This window comes from Cyanistes caeruleus, chromosome 27 (assembly GCF_971803275.1).
Source record: "Cyanistes caeruleus chromosome 27, bCyaCae1.hap1.1, whole genome shotgun sequence".
Lineage (NCBI taxonomy): Eukaryota > Metazoa > Chordata > Aves > Passeriformes > Paridae > Cyanistes > Cyanistes caeruleus.
The window spans coordinates 5,473,675-5,490,586 of record NC_141727.1 but is presented as its reverse complement, the minus strand read 5'-3'; the positions used below and the strand labels follow the sequence as shown (position 1 = coordinate 5,490,586).

Below are 16,912 nucleotides of genomic sequence, written 5' to 3'. Positions count from 1 at the left end.
GAATCTGCTACACACAATAGTCGTAACTTTGGTAGATGGACATTGTGGATGTGGAAAATATTTGTAGGGCTCAGGGGCTTGTTGTGTGGTGTTACCTGCTGAGGTTAGCACAGATGATCTGTTTTACTTGCAAAATGAAGTGTAGAGGGATTTTATTTTAGCAAGTTTAGGGGTTTTTGTGTGCTTTGTTGTTTCTTTTTTGACTGAAACATATTTGTAACCACATGAATTCAAGAGCTGGCTGCAGTGTTGATTTGTAGTGGGGGAGGAGGGGGGAAGTGGGAATTGGTAGAATACTCACTTCCTTCAGGGTAACTTTGCTTTTATTGCTTCTAACAGCACCTTTGTGTACGTCAGGAAATGGGTGTTGGGGAGGGCAGAGCTTGGGCTGTAGGGGTTTCAGGGTGCAGGGGTGTCAGGGATTTAAACCAGAATCCAGAAAGAAGAATACGTGAGGCAGCTGTGAGTGGCCAAGCAGTGCAGGGAGGGATGGAGGGCACAGGTGATGGAGCGAGGTGGGTGCCACGGTGGGATTGATGTCTGGAGGAGAGCAGCTGCTGGGACAGCCCTGCCAGAGGCAGGAGAGAGCAGTGAGTGCCTCTGTGTCCAGTGCTCGCAGCTCCCCGTGTTTCTCGTGACCCTCACTGGAAGCCCAGTGCCTGGTTTCTCCCCAAGAAACTCTTTCCACAGAGAATTCAGAGAGCCCAAACTTCCTGTGTTTGTTTTGGGCTTATTTTCTGAGGTACTGCCCAAAATCATGTGCTTGGAAACCCAGTTCTCCTTTCAATGTCTGATTGTAAAAGTGGGTTTTCGAAGCAGGGGGTGTTGAATAAGTCAGCATGCTGGGGGATTGTTTTCAGGGGTGTCATGACCCGGTGTTGCTCTGGGGTGTAGTGTGACTGGGTGTGTTCCTCCTGCCCCTCTGCCCTCCCATGGCTGCCTGTTCCCACTCCTCCCTGGGCTCGGGGTGTGCAGTTGGAGCGTTGGGTGGGTGAAGCCCCCTGAGCAGCCCTGGTGGCTCAGATGGGCGAGTTACGGTTGCCCTGGTTTTACCTGCTTGCTGCAGCCTTTCATCTTGGCTCTGTTAATTACTGCTAAGTGCTCTGGCAGTGCTCTGCTTCTAAAGGCGAAATGAAGAACGTTCATTCAGTATTAGCTTAAGACACGCTGTAAACACCATGGTGGCCTTCCAGAGGCAGCTCCTCTTGGATCTTCCCAAGCCAGGTCCAGCACAGGGGTGCTGGAGGCTGGGCTGCAGTGGGTGGTGGGGCTGGAGCAGTGTCCAGTTACTCTGGTAGTTCTCTACCAGCAGGGCTTGTGCCACAGCAGAAGCCTCTTGGTCCCACATGTGTCACTTTGAGTGCTGGGGATTAAAGACCCTTGGCAGGGAAACGGTGAAAAAAGGGACCTGTGGGTGCTCACATGGATCTGCTAATGCTGATGGGTGGGAGCACTTTCAGTAGAACTTGCCAGCACAGTTTGGATCCCAGGAACAGGCAACAGATTGGGGATAATTCTTGGAATTACTGTAAGACTTACCAGAAAGTTCCTCAGACTGTGTCAATGACCTTCCCTTCCCATTCTGTGACCTTTCTTTTCCTTTCTTCTCTGTCCTCAGAGATGCCTTAACACCTTCTCCGCTCCAATTCCCTGTTAGGAAGAAATTCCTGATAATTGTAATATGGCTTTAATAACAACCCACACTTATAAACAGAGGGAGGGAACATGCTTACAAATGTTCCTTAATGTCTTTTCCAGAGGTTGCTCATAAAAGTAGAGATCTAATTCAGTGTTGGAGAAGCCAGTGCTGTTCAGCACACAGAGTTTATAAGGATTTAAATAAAATATAAAAAATAGACCAAATAACTTTTGGAGGTCATCTTTAAGCTACTAGAACAAAGCTTAATTCTTAGGGGAGACTTTCCAGGCTTCCAAAGTATTCTAAATGCTGTCCACTCAAAAAAAAAAAAAAGTGGAGCCAAGGAGGTTTGCAGTAGCTTAGCAGGAGGATTTGCTGTTTTCAAGTGAGTTTGCTAACCAGAGGAAAAGGCAGTGTCAAAGTTTTGCTTCCGTTTCCCACTTCTGTTAATTTAAGTTGATGACCTACAAATTAAAATTCTCTTTAGGCTGCAACTCCTGCAAACTCCTGACTGGCTGCAGTGCAGTGCAGATACGTTCATGAAGATCCATTTAGCACCAAGGGGAGGCTTTTCTGCTCTTTTTGCAGTTGGGTGTTTCCAAAGCCGCTGTCAATGTCTCGTGGTAACTGTGGTGGAGAGCCCTGAGCCAGAGTTCCCTCTGGAAGGGAAACCCACACATTTCTGCAGAACTGGGAACCCGTTAGGGGCAGCCATTCCCAGTGTGTGTCTCTAGTGAAGGTCTTGGAAAGGAGGCTGGAGTGGAGGAAGTCTTTATTCTGAAGTCTTCCTCCCTCCTCTCCCTAGGGTGTCTTAGCTACAAGTGGAAAGTTCCCTGAAAGTTCCTTTTTTTTCTTTCTTCCCTGAATAGGCATGTTCAGTTTTTATTTATGGACCCAAATGGTGACTAAAAGCCATTTTCAGTGAGTGTGGCCTAAATTCTGAGACAGGCAGATCCTTTTTTAGTAAGGGTAAAGTGTAGTCGATTACAGAATCCCATAGGTTCTGTGAGCAGGGGACATGGGAAGCCTGAACCCACCTCCAGCATCTTGATATTTCTGCTGCAGCAGCTTTTTTAAAGTGGGTTCCTCTGGGAGTGTATTCTTCCTTCCCTGTCTCCTCCTCCTGTGTCACCTGGGTGTGTTTTATGGAGTTGGAGGCCTGTTGGCAGTGTGCTGGGGCTGGCTGGGACAGCCCTCGGGACCAGTCCGGGCTGGAGGATGAGCGGATGGAGAGCAGCCCTGGGGGAAGGACGGCTGGGAGAGGCTGGGCACCCCCAGTGCCAGAAACCCCCCTGCCCTGGGCTGCTCCCCCAGCGTGGGCAGCGCGGGAGTGCGGGTGCAGCTGCCTGAGCTACAGGGTGCCTTCAGCCCAAATCATTTGGGGATTCTGGGGCTGTGGAGGGGTTGTATTTTGGACCTGGTGAGGAGCTGGACAGTTGACTAAAGTATGTACTCATTGGAAACCACACAGCAAATAATTTTGAGCCTTCCCTCCATGGGAATGTGGGCTTGTTTCTCTAAATCATCTCTGACTTCTCACAAAAATTCAGGTTCTAGTACTTTGATTTTCAGCCTTGATGTCTTTCTGGTCCCTGTTCAAGAGAAGCACCTGGATCTGATGTTGGGAGCAACTGGATGAGCCCAGAAAAAAAACTGGCTGTGAAATTTTCCTTGTTAAACATATTAAAACTTTAGATAGTCTTTGCTTTTCCTGTAAAGTGGTGCATTAATTTGGTCATTGGGGTGTGTTAATGAGCAGCTACAGCAAGCTTATGCAAATTTATGTGAAATTAGAGGATTGGCATATCAGGCAAGAGATCAGGGCAACTTTTTATTATTAAGTTGACATTGAAATACCTTCTGAAGATACTATATATATATATATATATAATAATTTAGCAGTAAAAGGAAATTCAAGTAACTGTTTCACTGGCAACACAACTAGTGCTGTGGTTTATTTTAATGCAATTTAAAAAGGCATTTAAAAACACAGTTTTAGTTGTAAGGAAAGCGGGTGAATGACCAGAGACTTGAAGGTGGGTGGGAAGAGGCTGCAGTGTAGGGAAATGAAGAGTCCTCAGTTATTTCTCTTGGTTTGTTTGCTGTGGTTGAGTTAAACCCAGGCTTGCTCTGACAGTCTGTGCAGAATGCTCTGTGCTGTGTGGGTTAATCTTTATCCACGCTCTTGAAAGAGAAATGGGAATTGCTAACGCTGGAAGTCGCCTGGCTCATTCGGAAACGTACTTCTGGGAAAGTGGATTTCATAGACACCAGGGAAGCGACTTTCTTGAAATACAGGTTTCAGACAAGCGGTGGGGTTTCTTCAGCCACCGGGAGTTTAGGCATATGAAGATCTGTTCCTCTCAAGCCCTGCCTGTGTTACATGTTATAGTCAAATTTGTCATTTTTAAGACCCCTGAGCTAGCAGTAGAAGCACTGAAAACTATTTCATAGGTGTTGCTCAGGGATTTTAATGATGAAGTTGATGAGCTGCTGGCATTGAAGAATAGGAGCATCCAGGGCTGGAGCTTTTCTGGAGGCACCCGGAAGGGTTCTGGTGTGCTCATGGATAAACTGAAAGATGGGAGTAGCAGTTGCAGACAGGCATTAACTTTGGGAGATCCTGGGGCTCTGGAGGACTGGGCTGTGTTCCTGTTTCTGTTGCCAGCTGCCTGCTGCCCGCCTGGCCCTGCTGAGCAGGGCTGGGGCTCCCGGGGGAGCAGAAGTGCGACCGTCGCGTCCGCGTCTCGCTGCCGTTGTGCGGAGCGTTTGCTTTATATCCTCCAAGTGCAGGCTCTGACCGTGTGTTCTGGTTTCCCTGTGCAGGCTGCCCTCGGGAGCGGCAGTGGGAGGCAGTGGAGCTGGCCTCGGCAGCGGGAGAGGCTGGATTTCCCGTGTCTCTGTGCTGAATGGCTGCGATGGCGCCCGCTCTCACTGACGCAGCAGCCGAAGCTCACCACATCCGATTCAAGCTGGCTCCCCCGTCCTCCACCTTGTCGCCTGGCACTGCCGAGAGCAACGGCAACGCCAGCAACATCCTCCTGGCTGCCAACGGCACCAAAAGGAAAGCCATTGCTCCGGAGGATCCCAGTCTAGATTTCCGAAACAACCCCACGAAGGAAGAGCTGGGCAAGCTGCAGCCGCTCGTGGCCTCTTATCTCTGCTCGGATGTAACATCTGTCTCTTCAAAAGAGCCTCTGAAGCTGCAAGGAGTCTTCAACAAGCAGACAGTCCTTAAATCTCACTCTCTCTTATCTCAGTCCTTTTTGAAAACAAGTGATCTGTTGGGGAGGCAACCAGTGTTGGAATTCACTTTGGAGAATCTAAAAACAATGAGTACTAGTAGCCAGCCACCTCTCCCACAAGCGCCTGTGAATGGCTTGGCCAAGAAACTGGCCAAAAGTACCAATTCAGACCATGAAAACTCTAGTTCTCTGAATGGTGGGAAGTGTGCTCCTCCTTCTGCTGCCCTCCAGACTGTTGACTATAACACAGGAGGTTCCGAACTGGGGGACTTGAAGAGCGGGTTGACCAATTGCACTCTTCCACACAGAAGCCTTGATGCAGAGCACGCAACTCCCTTTAGCAATAACAGCACTGCAAATAAATCTTCCCTTAATTCCGCAGAGCAGCAGTGGGTGCTCGAGGGCAGCAGTGGGGAGGCGCGGGTGCCCGGAGTCGCAAGTCGCGCCGACTTCGGGAGCAGTAAGCTGGAGGAGCAGAAACCTTCCCTGCTGGCCGGTCACCACAGCGCTCTGGACTCCGAGATGAGGACGAGGGCCCTGCTGCGGCGGCAGGCGGACATCGAGAGCCGAGCCCGGCGGCTGCAGAAGCGCTTGCAGGTGGTGCAGGCGAAGCAGGTGGAGAGACACATCCAGCAGCAGCTGGGCGGCTTCTTGGAGAAAACGCTGAGCAAGCTTCCAGCTCTGGACCCCCTGAGGCATCGGAGCCAGTTGATGCTGACCAGAAAAGCCGAAGCAGCCTTGAGGAAAGCTGCGAGCGAGACAGTTACTTCAGAAGGCCTGAGCAACTTCCTGAAGAGTGATTCAATATCAGAGGAACTGGAGAGATTCACAGCCAGTGGCATGGCCAACCTGCGGTCCAGCGAGCGCGCCTTCGACTCGGATGTCACGGACAGCAGCTCGGGGGGAGAGTCGGATGTTGAAGAAGAGGAACTGACCAAAGCAGACCCAGAACAACCCCACGTACCACTGTAAGTAGCAGTCACTTACTCCTTTTGGTGGCAGGGAGCAAGGTGGGAGGTGGCAGATAGAAATACGGTTTTTGTAGGAAATTTTGGATGGTCTTAGGTCAGAGAATTATTAAAACTAGTGTGGTGTGATTTGCATCGCGTGCAGCACCGAAGATAAAATTCCTTGTGCTTACTGGAAATAGTCTTTGGATAGTTTGTGGAGCAGCAAGTCCTGGAAATACTGGCTGGCTGGAGTGGTGTGAGCTGGAATGCCATTAGCAGTTCTCTCCAAGATGCTTTGGTCCTGTCTCCTGAAAGGAAATGTTTGTTGTTTTACAATGGGAATATTTGTTGTAAACCTGTTGTGTAAAGTAAGGCCAGTCTGAATCTGTGTAGCTGATTTATGATTGGGGAATTATTTTATTTGTTAAATGAACTGCCTGGAAAAAAAATACTCTGAGAGGATTTGGTTCAAGTGCCAGCGGAAGTGTGAAATGAGTGTGTTCTCTTCTTGAATCTGGGAAATTATTGCTGGGAATTTTCTTCTTGCCTGTGAGTTGCGTTAGATGATGACAACAGCTTCATAATTATGTTGTTAACTGGATGCTGCTTGCATAAGTATTAGGTGTCAGTTTGTATTTGGAGGAGGATGATCCTTCTCAAGGCAAAAGGTCTTGAGACAGGTCAGGGAAGAAGGGGAATTTTTGTTCCAAGCCCAGAATTTTCCTTGGGAGTGTATATCACAGTATTTTTCAAAAATCTCTTAAAAGGCCATATTCTGTGTCTAGTCTGTGTGAAACCTTGCTTGCATCAGTAGGTGATCTCTTCCACCCTGATGGACCTATTGAAGCTCAGTGTGTGAAGTGTTGCTACGGTCAACAGAAAGGTCCCTGCATGGGCACAGGGGTCCTGGCTGGAATGCCATGGGAATGGCTTTCCCATCCAGGCTGGAAAAAGTCACCAGGACTTCTGCATTCCTGTGCTGTCCTGGGATTGTTCAGATCTCTCTGGAGAAATAATGGAATGGATTTGGATACCTGTTGTCCGGAGTGTGTTGGTGACCGGCGAGGGCTGCGTGACACAGACTTTACTGAGCTGGGCAGATGTGAACACTGGGCACTTGGTAACTTCATCATCCTCCGAGAACACGCTCATGTGGATGAGTGCGGATAACCAGATGTTACAGCTTTTGAATATTGAACTCCAGCTAAATGTCACACTGTGTTTTGGGATGGTGGCACGGGGTGAATTTCTGCTTGTGAAGTCTTAAATATGGCTCAAGTTTGTGTTTCTCCCAGTGCAAAGCTGGTAGCTAGCTGGTCATGTGATCTCTCCTGGGCAGACATAAAGGGGTTCTTGTGCTGTTAGAAACAAGAGTTCAGTAACTTTATTCCTGTTCTATGATTTCCACAAATTTACTGCTGGGATTAGCAGTAGAATTTTATTTCTAAGTCTTGTAGTAGTTATTGGAGGAGACATTTGATTAAAAATCTGTCCAAAATAATATTAAATTTCCCAAACTATGGATTTCATGGCTTCACGTGTTGTCTAGCAAAGTGAAATTTCTTTGCCACTGCTCTTAATCCCAAGAGGAAGTGCGGCATTCAGACACACCGTGCGTGAAATTCCTTGCTGACTTTTCCGCCCTTTGCGTTAGTCATGCCTTCACGTTCTGAGTACTCTTAAAAAGCCAAAGATTTGAAAGCTAATAAAAAGACTGATCCCTCTATTGTCCCTGGGCTCAGAAGCTGGTGTGTATGCACACTGGCATCTAGGCCAGGCCCACCAAAGCTGGTTTAAAGTTGGTGCCTGTGGGTACTGAGTAATGAGCGGTCCCAGCACTGAGCGTCCTGCGCCATCGGCCGAGCTCCGGCGCTGCCGAGGCTCGCCGCGTGTTGGTGCGTGCCACTGAAACTCCTCAAGTCAACCCTAAGAGCTGGTACAAGCTTCTGAGCATATCTAAACACCATTCTTTTCCAGCAGTGCTAAGAGGCAGGAAGGGAAGAGCCGAGTTTTCCACCGGGGAGCTGCCTTGGGCCAGCTGATGGTGCAGAGCCATTGTTGTACATTAATGAGTGTAGAGCCTCCTCAAGGAGGGCTGGATTTTTTGTCTTTCTGAATTCACTTCTTAGAAGGAAGACGTGAACCCTGATTATTTTACTTTGGATAGTGAGATGGAATATCTAAGTGTGTTGTGGAGACATTCCAAACCCACCTGGGATGTGTTCCTGTGTAACCTGCTTTGGGAGACCCTGCCTTGGCAGGGGCTTGGACTGGATCATCTCCAAAGGTCCCTTCCAACCCCAGCAATTCTGTGATTCTGTACACTTCTCATTGCTCATCACCATCCTTTGGTTCTGCATTGCTTCTGGATGCCCCTGCCTTCCCCCAAAAAATGCTGTTTGCTTCAAGATCTGTTGTGAGAGTTGTGCCACACACAGTGTCTCGCTGGCCGTGAGGGACCGTGTCACTGACCACCTCTGAGACTCAAGTAGGAGCACCCAAAAGACAAAGACATGTTTACATCATGCTTAGATAAGAGCTGACCTTTGAGTTTTTCTGGTGTGGTGGCATTCCAGAATCAGTATCTGGTCAAGGACAGACTTTGAAGCATTTGTACTGTTCTGACCTGCCTGATCTCAGCTATGGAGCACCATCTCCCTGAGAAATTATTCGTTCCGGTGGTGCTCGGGATGTATCAGAACTTGCTAGGTCCTTTTAAAGCGCTCCCAGAGCTGCTGCCCAGGAAGGTGCTGTCATTCAGGTGCATAACCAGGCCATCATGTAATGCATAAACAAAGCAGGGAGGGATTTGTTACACCTTTGGGAAGCCCTGCCAGCCATGGGCTTGGTTTAACGAGGTTCTCGTGCTTCTCAGGCTGCCGATGGAGAGGGCAGGTGTGTGCAGGCAGGGTTGGGTTGTGCAGAGTCCTGGCGTTGTGTGCATCAAGGACCACCGTGTTGTGTTGTGTCTGCTCCCAGGTTAACAGTGCCCAGGTCTGCTTCACAGCTGGGGTCCCTAAAGGTGTGAGCAGTGCAGTGTGAGGATCAGGAGAGAGCAGCTTTGCCTTTGCTAGGAGGTGAGGAAGGCAGGTGGAGTCTCCCCTGTGGAGAATCCAAACTTCCTGGGCTGGGTGTGACTGGAGGCAGCAGCAGCTGAGAAACCTGTGCTGTGAACAAGGGCCCAGCTGCCCTGGCAGGGTGGGCAGGCCCTGGCACTGGTGCCCAGAGCAGCTGGGGCTGCCCCTGGATCCCCAGCAGTGCCCAAGGCCAGGCTGGACAGGGCTTGGAGCCCCCTGGGACAGGGGAAGGTGTCCCTGCCATGGCAGGGGGTGACACTGGATGGGCTTTAAGGTCCCTTCCAACCCAAACCATTCCATGGTTTTATGTTGCTGTCAGCTTGTGAAATGTGGCTCAGAGAAGGGCATGGAATTGTTCCCAGTGCTGGATGGCTGCTGGCTGAAATCCGGTTTGTGTGGCTGACTGATGGTTTAGGAAGTCACCAAAGTTCTGTTGTTTCTGTGTCCCTGTGCTAATACATATAAATAGGAAATATTTAATGTAGCTTGTGCATCTTTATAGTAGTTGCTTTTCTCTGACTGGTGGTTTCTTTGGTTGTGTTGGATTTGCCTGCATATCCTACAAGTTTAATCAGAATTTTTCCATTATTTTTGGCTGGTTAGGGACCTATGCTAAGCAGTGATGTAGACATGAGTGGTGAGTGGTAGGTGATTTAGTCTCTCTAATCCTCAACTTCAGTCTGTACCACGAGAATAAATTCTGAAAAGGTAATGAAACCAAATATTTAACTGGAACTTTCCTTTTAGCTCAGGTTTTCTTATCTGGAAAGTCACTGTTTGGTTGGCAGTTGCATCGAGCTGCTGAGAGGGAACTGAAGTTCCTGGTGACCAACCTCTCACAGCACTGGCTTCCCACAGAACCTTTCCAAGGGTCAGACAAGTCCCTTCATTGTTCAGCTGTGGTTGTTACGGTGCCTATGGCCACGATGCCTGAGCACAGGTTAATTATTCCCATTTACTGACAGGAAATCTCAGTACCTTGTGCACTTTGGTGTTGCAGTGAATCATTTCACAGCCTGTGTGTTGTCTCCTCCCTGCACTGTGTCACATTGTGCTGCCGAGTTTTCAGAGTTGCTGGGCTTGGAGTAGTAATTAAGATTTCTCACAGCTGCTTTTCCCAGCACCCATTTCCAAGTCCTGTGCTGGAGATGAATGATTGGGTTGGGGGTTGCTTGAGGAGTGGCTGCATCAGCTGACTGAGAAATGGGATTTAGAGATTCTGGTGTTTTTCAAGCGAGAACATGACAATGAAGCCTGTATCTCAAGGCCCGTTAAATAATATTTCTCAAATCCATGACTTCATAGAACTCTGATTGAGATGGCAGGTCCCACATGTAATTCAGAAATCAAATTCCACACCATGGGGACTAAGGAAGCTTTTCCTACCGGTCACAACCATGTTTCACTAAATGATTTAGGCAGAGCAGTCCTGAAAGCTTGTCTCTTACTCTTCATCACTTTTTCAGTCACCTGCTTGACACTTTGGGTGTTGTTTTTTGTTGAATTTTACCTGTGCTTGTAGGTACCAGTGACAGCAAGGTGCTTAACTGTATTTTTCAGCTGTTAAGAGAACTTAGGTGTTGTCTGAGTTGTTAGTCCCAGCAGCCATGTGCTGGCCAGGAGAGAAGTCCTGCAAGCTCTTTCAGTCAGAAAGAGAGAGTGAATCTTGAAGTGTTCTTGCTTAGCATTTGAAAGCAGAACAATAGAGTGGTTGATTGTTAAAAAACGCTTAATCAGGTATCCAGAGTAAGTAGGACACTCCAAGTCCCTCTTGCTTTTAAAGAAAGAGGGCAAACGAGAATAGTCAGTTATTTCTCAAAGAGATGCTGGTCCTAGTACACCTTTTATAGATATTATGGGTGTCTAATAAGTTGTCCCTGGCTTTCATCAGAGCCTCGATCCCCGTGCAGACCTTGCTGGAGAATGGCAGGAGGTTTGGTGCAGGTCGGTGGCCATGCTGATAATAATTACCTCAGATAAGGCAGCAAGGTTGTCTTTCATCCCAGAGGGACTTTGGTGCTTTGGTTTAAATGTATCTGTCTGGGCTGAAAGCCCCTTGCACCCCAAAGCAGTGGGGGGTTCAGGGGATCAGCACTCGGTGCAGGGTCACACGTGCAAGGGAGAGCATTCGGATCAGTGCTGTGTTCAGGAAAACCTTTGAATTTGGGGAGTTGAATGCAGACAAAGCATCTTTCTGGCAATGCCTTTACTGCCCCTGCAGCGGTTTGGGCTGTTCTGTTCAGAGCCAGGCCTCTCTGTCAGGCTGGGCTGGTGTAGGGAAGGTAATGCAGAGGACTGGGAATGGTTTGGTGTCTGGTGCTGCCAATGAGCCGCTCTTTGTCTCTGTAGCCCTTACCCAGAGGGGCAGCGAGTAACAACAGGCTGTAGTTCAGATTTTTTAGGAGTTGTGGGTGACACTGTGGATAGGGTTATATAAATATTTACTTTACTTTTCATTGGAAAAAGCCTGTCACAACATCTGAAGCAGCAGAAAAAATTCTTGAGAAGTTTGTGAATATGAAGTGGTGTTAAAAACGCAGTGTGGTATTTGCCTGCTTTGCTGCAGCCTCCTCTGAAATTGAAGTCGGTGTTTGAGTGAGGGAAAGGGGCCCTGTTTAGAGCTAATCTCCAATATTAAAGTCTAGTATACCTCTTTGGGGGATGGGGAAAGACTTTTACACTGTGTTACACCAGCTTCTGCAGGCAGCCACAGCTCAGAGCTGTATTTTCATTCATGCTGGTACTGACAGAAGACACAAAATGACTGTAGGGCTGAGGTCAGAATTACTGAGATTGCAAGCGGAGCAATGATGAACATGGAATTCCTTAAGGAAGAGATTGTAAAGGTGTCTTCCTCAAAGATTTGGGGTTCCATTCTGCAGTGACATTGGGCTTTCCCCCCTCTTTTGTTCTCTCCTCCCGCAGATCCCTTCTGGTTGCACTCGCTCAGCAGTGCTAGACTTCCAGCTGGGGGAAAATGTTTTTCTTGCTAAACTGGCACTACCCCAAGAGATTTTTCCAGGGAGTGTGTTTTGGGCACACCCTGGATATGGGGCGTTTTGCAAGTGTCTCGTTTCAAAGGCTTGGAGAGCTTGGTGTCTTTGCTGGGCAGATAAAGCGCTTTAGGTAGAAGAGAACTTAAAAAATTGGCTTAGGTTTTATTTGCTGGATTTTGGAATGAAAGGAAGGGCTTAAAAATATAAATAGGTGAGGGCTGTGTATTGACGAGGAATTCAGATGGGAAGTGGGAAGAGAAGCTTGAATTGCCGTTGGGTTTGTTGCAGTTGCCCTTCACATCTCTGAAGCCAGCTGGGACTGATTCAACTCCCCAGTGCACTCGGAGTTGTCTCTGGTTGTGGCTCTCTGCATTTGAAAGGTTTGCTTTCACTTGAAGTACTGGAATGGTTTGCTTAAGCAACATCCAGCTCCTTTTTTTTTCCTTTTTTTTTTTTTTTTTTTTTCCTGTCCTATTTCTTTTCTTTTCACCCCCCTCTGACCTTCCCTGGGATAAGGTTACTTTCTGGAATGCCTGATCCAGGTTTGACCTCAGCACTGAACAGGCTATTTATGGGCAGGGTACCTGGCACAGGCATGCCGAGTTAAGGATTTGCTCACTGTGCCTGGGATTTTCCTGTGAAACTGCTCTGTTTCACTGCATTGCATCAGCAGTGAGGGGGATGATGCTCTGATGGAGGACAGTGTTTAAAAGGGGACACTCAGAGTCTCGTGCTGTCGAGACTTTCTGTTCACTGCTTTTGTTACGATGATGGAATGGCTCAAAAATTCTGCAGGAAATCGGTCAGGTGGAGGGTGTTTGGGGTGTTTTCCCTTTTGGCTGCCCCTCCCAGAGCAGCTCGGACCCTGCCAAAGCTGTGCCAGTGATGCCAGCAGTGCCAGCGGTGCCGTGCCGGGCACGGGGGGCACCCAGGGCTGCCGTGGAGCTGGCAGCTCGCTGGGGTGAGCTCCTGGCAGATGGCTGTTCTCTCCCCGATGCTCATGTGCAAGCACGATGTCTCAGCTGCAAAACGAGATGTTCCTGTGATAGTGATGGCACAGCTCGGCTGGCACATCCCGTGACGCCTGCTTCTGAGGCACATTAATTCCTGCTGCCTCATGAATGAGCACAGGGAGCTCTCCACAACTCTGCCGTTCTCAAAGAGCCTCTGAGTTAGGGCTCCTGTGTCTGTTCAGTCCCTGCATCCTGCCTGTGCAAGTAAAATACACCCACAGAATCACAGAATGCTTTGGGTGGTAAAAGACCTTGAAGTTCATCCAGTGCCATCCTGCCATGGGCAGGGGACACCTCCCACTGTCCCAGGGAGTCCCAGCCTGGCCTTGGACACTCGCAGGGATGGGGCAGCCGCAGCTGCTCTGCTCAGAATGGAATTCCAGAGAGTTTTGAATGTCATTTTGCCACCTCAGAAGTGCCTCCTGACAGGGTGGAGTTGTGAAAAGTGACTTCATTTGGCTGCTAGCTTAATGAAATACTCAGTAATTTAAAGCAATGCCAAAAAAAAAAAAAATACACCCCCCACTATAATAGTGACTTTTTTTATATTAGGCTTGAAACATTTGATTATCAAATTACTCAAAGAAGGAACTAAGGATGATCAGGGTTCTCCTCATGCAGCAGAGCTTTAGGCTTTTGTATTTTGTGACATTTTAGCAGTTTCCATAGTAACACATAACGATGTTGTAAGAAATATTGCAAGAATTTTATTTGTGTAAGAGAGGACTTTCAAATATTAATGGAAAGGAGTGTGAATTGGTGGGAAATGTGTGTGGTGGGAGGCAGAGGGAAGGGTTTGATGTAGTGCCTGGAGTGAGTAGCCATCCGTAGATTGAACAGGTCTAGGCCAGCAAACAGGAAAATAAGAGAGCTTCATTCATCTGGGGAGTGTTTGCCACAAAATCTTTCCTCCCTGGTGCTGCAGGTGAAGCTTGGGAATATCTGCTATTGCTTGTTCTCCCTGTCCAGGTAAAGAATACTTTTTCTCCAAAGTGCTTCTCATCACAGCCCGTGTGCAGTTGGAACTCATCTTTTTGCATGATATTAAAGATTTGGAGCTGTTACCCACTGGTGTTCAAGGGGGGGCTGTAAGCTTAGTTGAGATAAAATTGGATGTCTTCATCTAGAAGCCTTTGAGACAGCTCATAGGCTCAGTCTGCATTTCCTGAATTCCCTGGTGGCTCCCCATTAATACCAGTGTTGAGCTTTGGCTGTTTCAGGGCTGGTGATGTTACATTAGCAAATCCATTCCACTCTTGAGAAGGACCCAGAGAGGTTTTTTTGTAGGTGCCATAGACAGAAATTGAAAAAAAAAAAAGGATTCTTGAGGACAGAAAGGTTTAGTGAGAGATATTTGTATGCACATATGAAATATGTAGGTATAGATGACATACATAAATAGGAGCTGTGGGTCACCAGCTGTGCTCCAGGGGCTGTGTCTCCATCCAGCTGTGTGAGGCTGTGGAGGGCAGAGCAGAGCCCAGGAGCTCCAGAGCTCCCTGAGCAGGAGGTTCCTGTGCAGCCCCGGGAGGAGCTGGGGAAGGCAGAGCACACCCAGAGCAGGACAGGGCTGTGTCTGTCCCGAGGGGACACCTGGGCAGGGGGCAGTGCCTGGGCAGGGGGCTGTGCCTGGGCAGGGGGCTGTGCCTGGGCAGGGGGCAGTGCCCGGGCAGGGGGCAGTGCCTGGGCAGGGGGCAGTGCCTGGGCAGGGGGCAGTGCCTGGGCAGGGGGCTGTGCCTGGGCAGGGGGCTGTGCCTGGGCAGGGGGCAGTGCCTGGGCAGGGGGCAGTGCCCGGGCAGGGGGCTCGGGGATCCTGGCAGAGCTGCTCTGGTCCCAGCTCCGTGTGCCTGATGCCACGAGCTGGTGGCTCCTCCTGTTCCTCGGGACGTTTTTCTCCACTGGAGTCCCACATCCCCGTGGCCAGGGGAGAATATTTCTGCTCAGCCGTTGCTATTCCTAGGCTGGGACAGTTGCATGAATAAAAATCGCAGCAGCTAAATCTGCCTATTTTTGTGTGAATTGGAGCCCTTCTCCATGTGACTTCTGCTATTCCCGTGCTGGCTATTTCAAAAAAATGAGACAATCAGCCTTCTGTAGATCTGCATTTTGAATGCAGAACACTTGCAGGGCTCTTGCTCCATGTATGCAACATTTTGTGGTGTTGGCTTTCTACTGTCTCAGGCTAAAACAAGAAAATGATTCTCTCTCTGCTCCTTTCGTGTTGTAGGTAGCTCTCCTGCCTTTAGCAGAGATGTCTGAAAGTCAAAGGCAAGGTGCTGTTTATACTGAGACAGGAGAAAATAATGTGAAGAAACTAAGCACATTAGGAAATCTCCCAAGGCATTAACCACTGTTCCTACATCAGGGTGGATTAAATTGATATGGATTAATTTTCAAGTATTTTTCATTGTAATAGACACAGCAGAGTGTCGTGTAATGACTTCTGCAAGGTTTGTTGTGCATATATTGGTCAAAATCATCCCATTTTAAATAAAATAAATCTGTTTGAGTAGTAGCCAGCCACTTAAAGAAGATTCCTCAGTGTGATGATTCATATTGTGCTTAAAGACAGCTTTCCATCCTCAGCCCTTGCTCGCTCCCCCCACCATCTCCCTCTCCCTGCCTCTGGAAATGGGCAGGAGGCCTGAACCAGCTTAACTCCTACTTATTTAAACCTACTTTTAATAAGTGATACTTGTAAAAAATCTTACTGGAAGGCTCTGATTGACACTGTGTTGTGTATTAGATGTTAACCTGGTTTATGAAGTGTGTAACTGCTGCTTTTTCTCTTTTAGCTGTTTTTTTCCTGCATGTGAGCTGTTCTTTGAATTCTTCCTGATGGGCTGGAATTACATCTGTCTCCAGTTACAGTGGTTCTGTGCTGGTTCACTCTTCTGTGTGAATCTGTCACTTGTCAGACCTGCCCCAGTGCCCCTCTCTGGGGTATTCATGGCCACAGCTTTTTCATGGAAACAGTTCTAGTTCTTCTTGCAGCTAATTCTCCTGCATGCTGGCTCTTGAGATAGTATTTATTTATAAAATAGTATCCTCTGAGGAGAGAAAATCTTCGTGAGCCACCCTAGTTGTGTGGCACAGCTCTGCCTTTGTTTTCCCCCCTTTCTCTCTGAGCCAGGCGTGCTTTGGTTATGTTAAACTGCTGAAACCAAACCCTCCAGGCTGGGTACAGGTAAGCCCTGATCAGATTAGCTGCTCTGCAAATTGAGTTGGTTATTGTACCAGTGCTTTCTTGTGCTTGAGCAGTGAATTTGTGTGCCAGGACAAGGTGCTCCTCTGAAAAATTAAAGGAAAAATTACTTGATTGAGCATTTCAGTGGCTTTATGAAGAACTAGTGAAAATTATCACTGAGTATCTGGTATCTGCACAGGGATCAGCCACCCAGCTCCTGGCCCTGCACAGACACCCCAGCAGTCCCACCCTGTGCCTGTTTTGCTCCCACAACTTAAAAAGATGCTCTGTGAAAACTTTGTGGTGCTCAGTGATGCAGCTCCTCGAAAGAGGAGGATGGGGAGAAAATGTTGTGGGTGTTTTTCTTCATTGTTGTCAAGTCTGTGAAGATCTTGGTTGTAAATGATGCTTGGAACAAGCAATGACTGCAGGACTGGAGCAGGGAGGGAACCTCTGCAGCCCCTCAGCACTAACAAGGTGGTCCCCACTAATGAGGGTGTGTTGCTGGAGCTGGGTGTTACTGGGTGAATCTGCTGGAGGAATCCTCTCTTTATTGTTTTCCTCTGATGTTGCGGCATTCCTCAAAATCCCTTTCATCTACTTCTTGTCTGCTTGTTAGCAACAATCTGCATGCAGAGCACTTGGCTACTTTCAATCTTTGCCTTATATAATTGAAGTTTCCCCCCCTCCTCCTTTTGGAGCTTTCTGGTAGGATTTCTTTTCCTCTCTGATGTAGGTGTTTGAATTTTTCAGCTAGTTGAACTAGTACATAAAGTGATCTTCCTGTTCTGGGCTTGCTGCAGTT

At 48.3% G+C, this 16,912-nt stretch overlaps 1 protein-coding gene across 7 annotated transcripts in view; it reads left to right on the top strand.

Annotated features, from left to right (window-relative positions):
* Window positions 1-16,912, top strand: part of KANSL1 (KAT8 regulatory NSL complex subunit 1) — a 76,097-nt gene that overhangs the window by 12,183 nt on the left and 47,002 nt on the right. For all 7 annotated transcript variants that reach the window (XM_086864067.1, XM_086864065.1, XM_086864064.1 and 4 more), the window contains one exon: window positions 4,466-5,852. In XM_086864067.1, coding sequence (XP_086720193.1) covers window positions 4,549-5,852 — 1,304 coding nt within the window. In that variant the 5' untranslated portion in view covers window positions 4,466-4,548. The remainder of the gene's footprint in view (window positions 1-4,465; window positions 5,853-16,912) is intronic.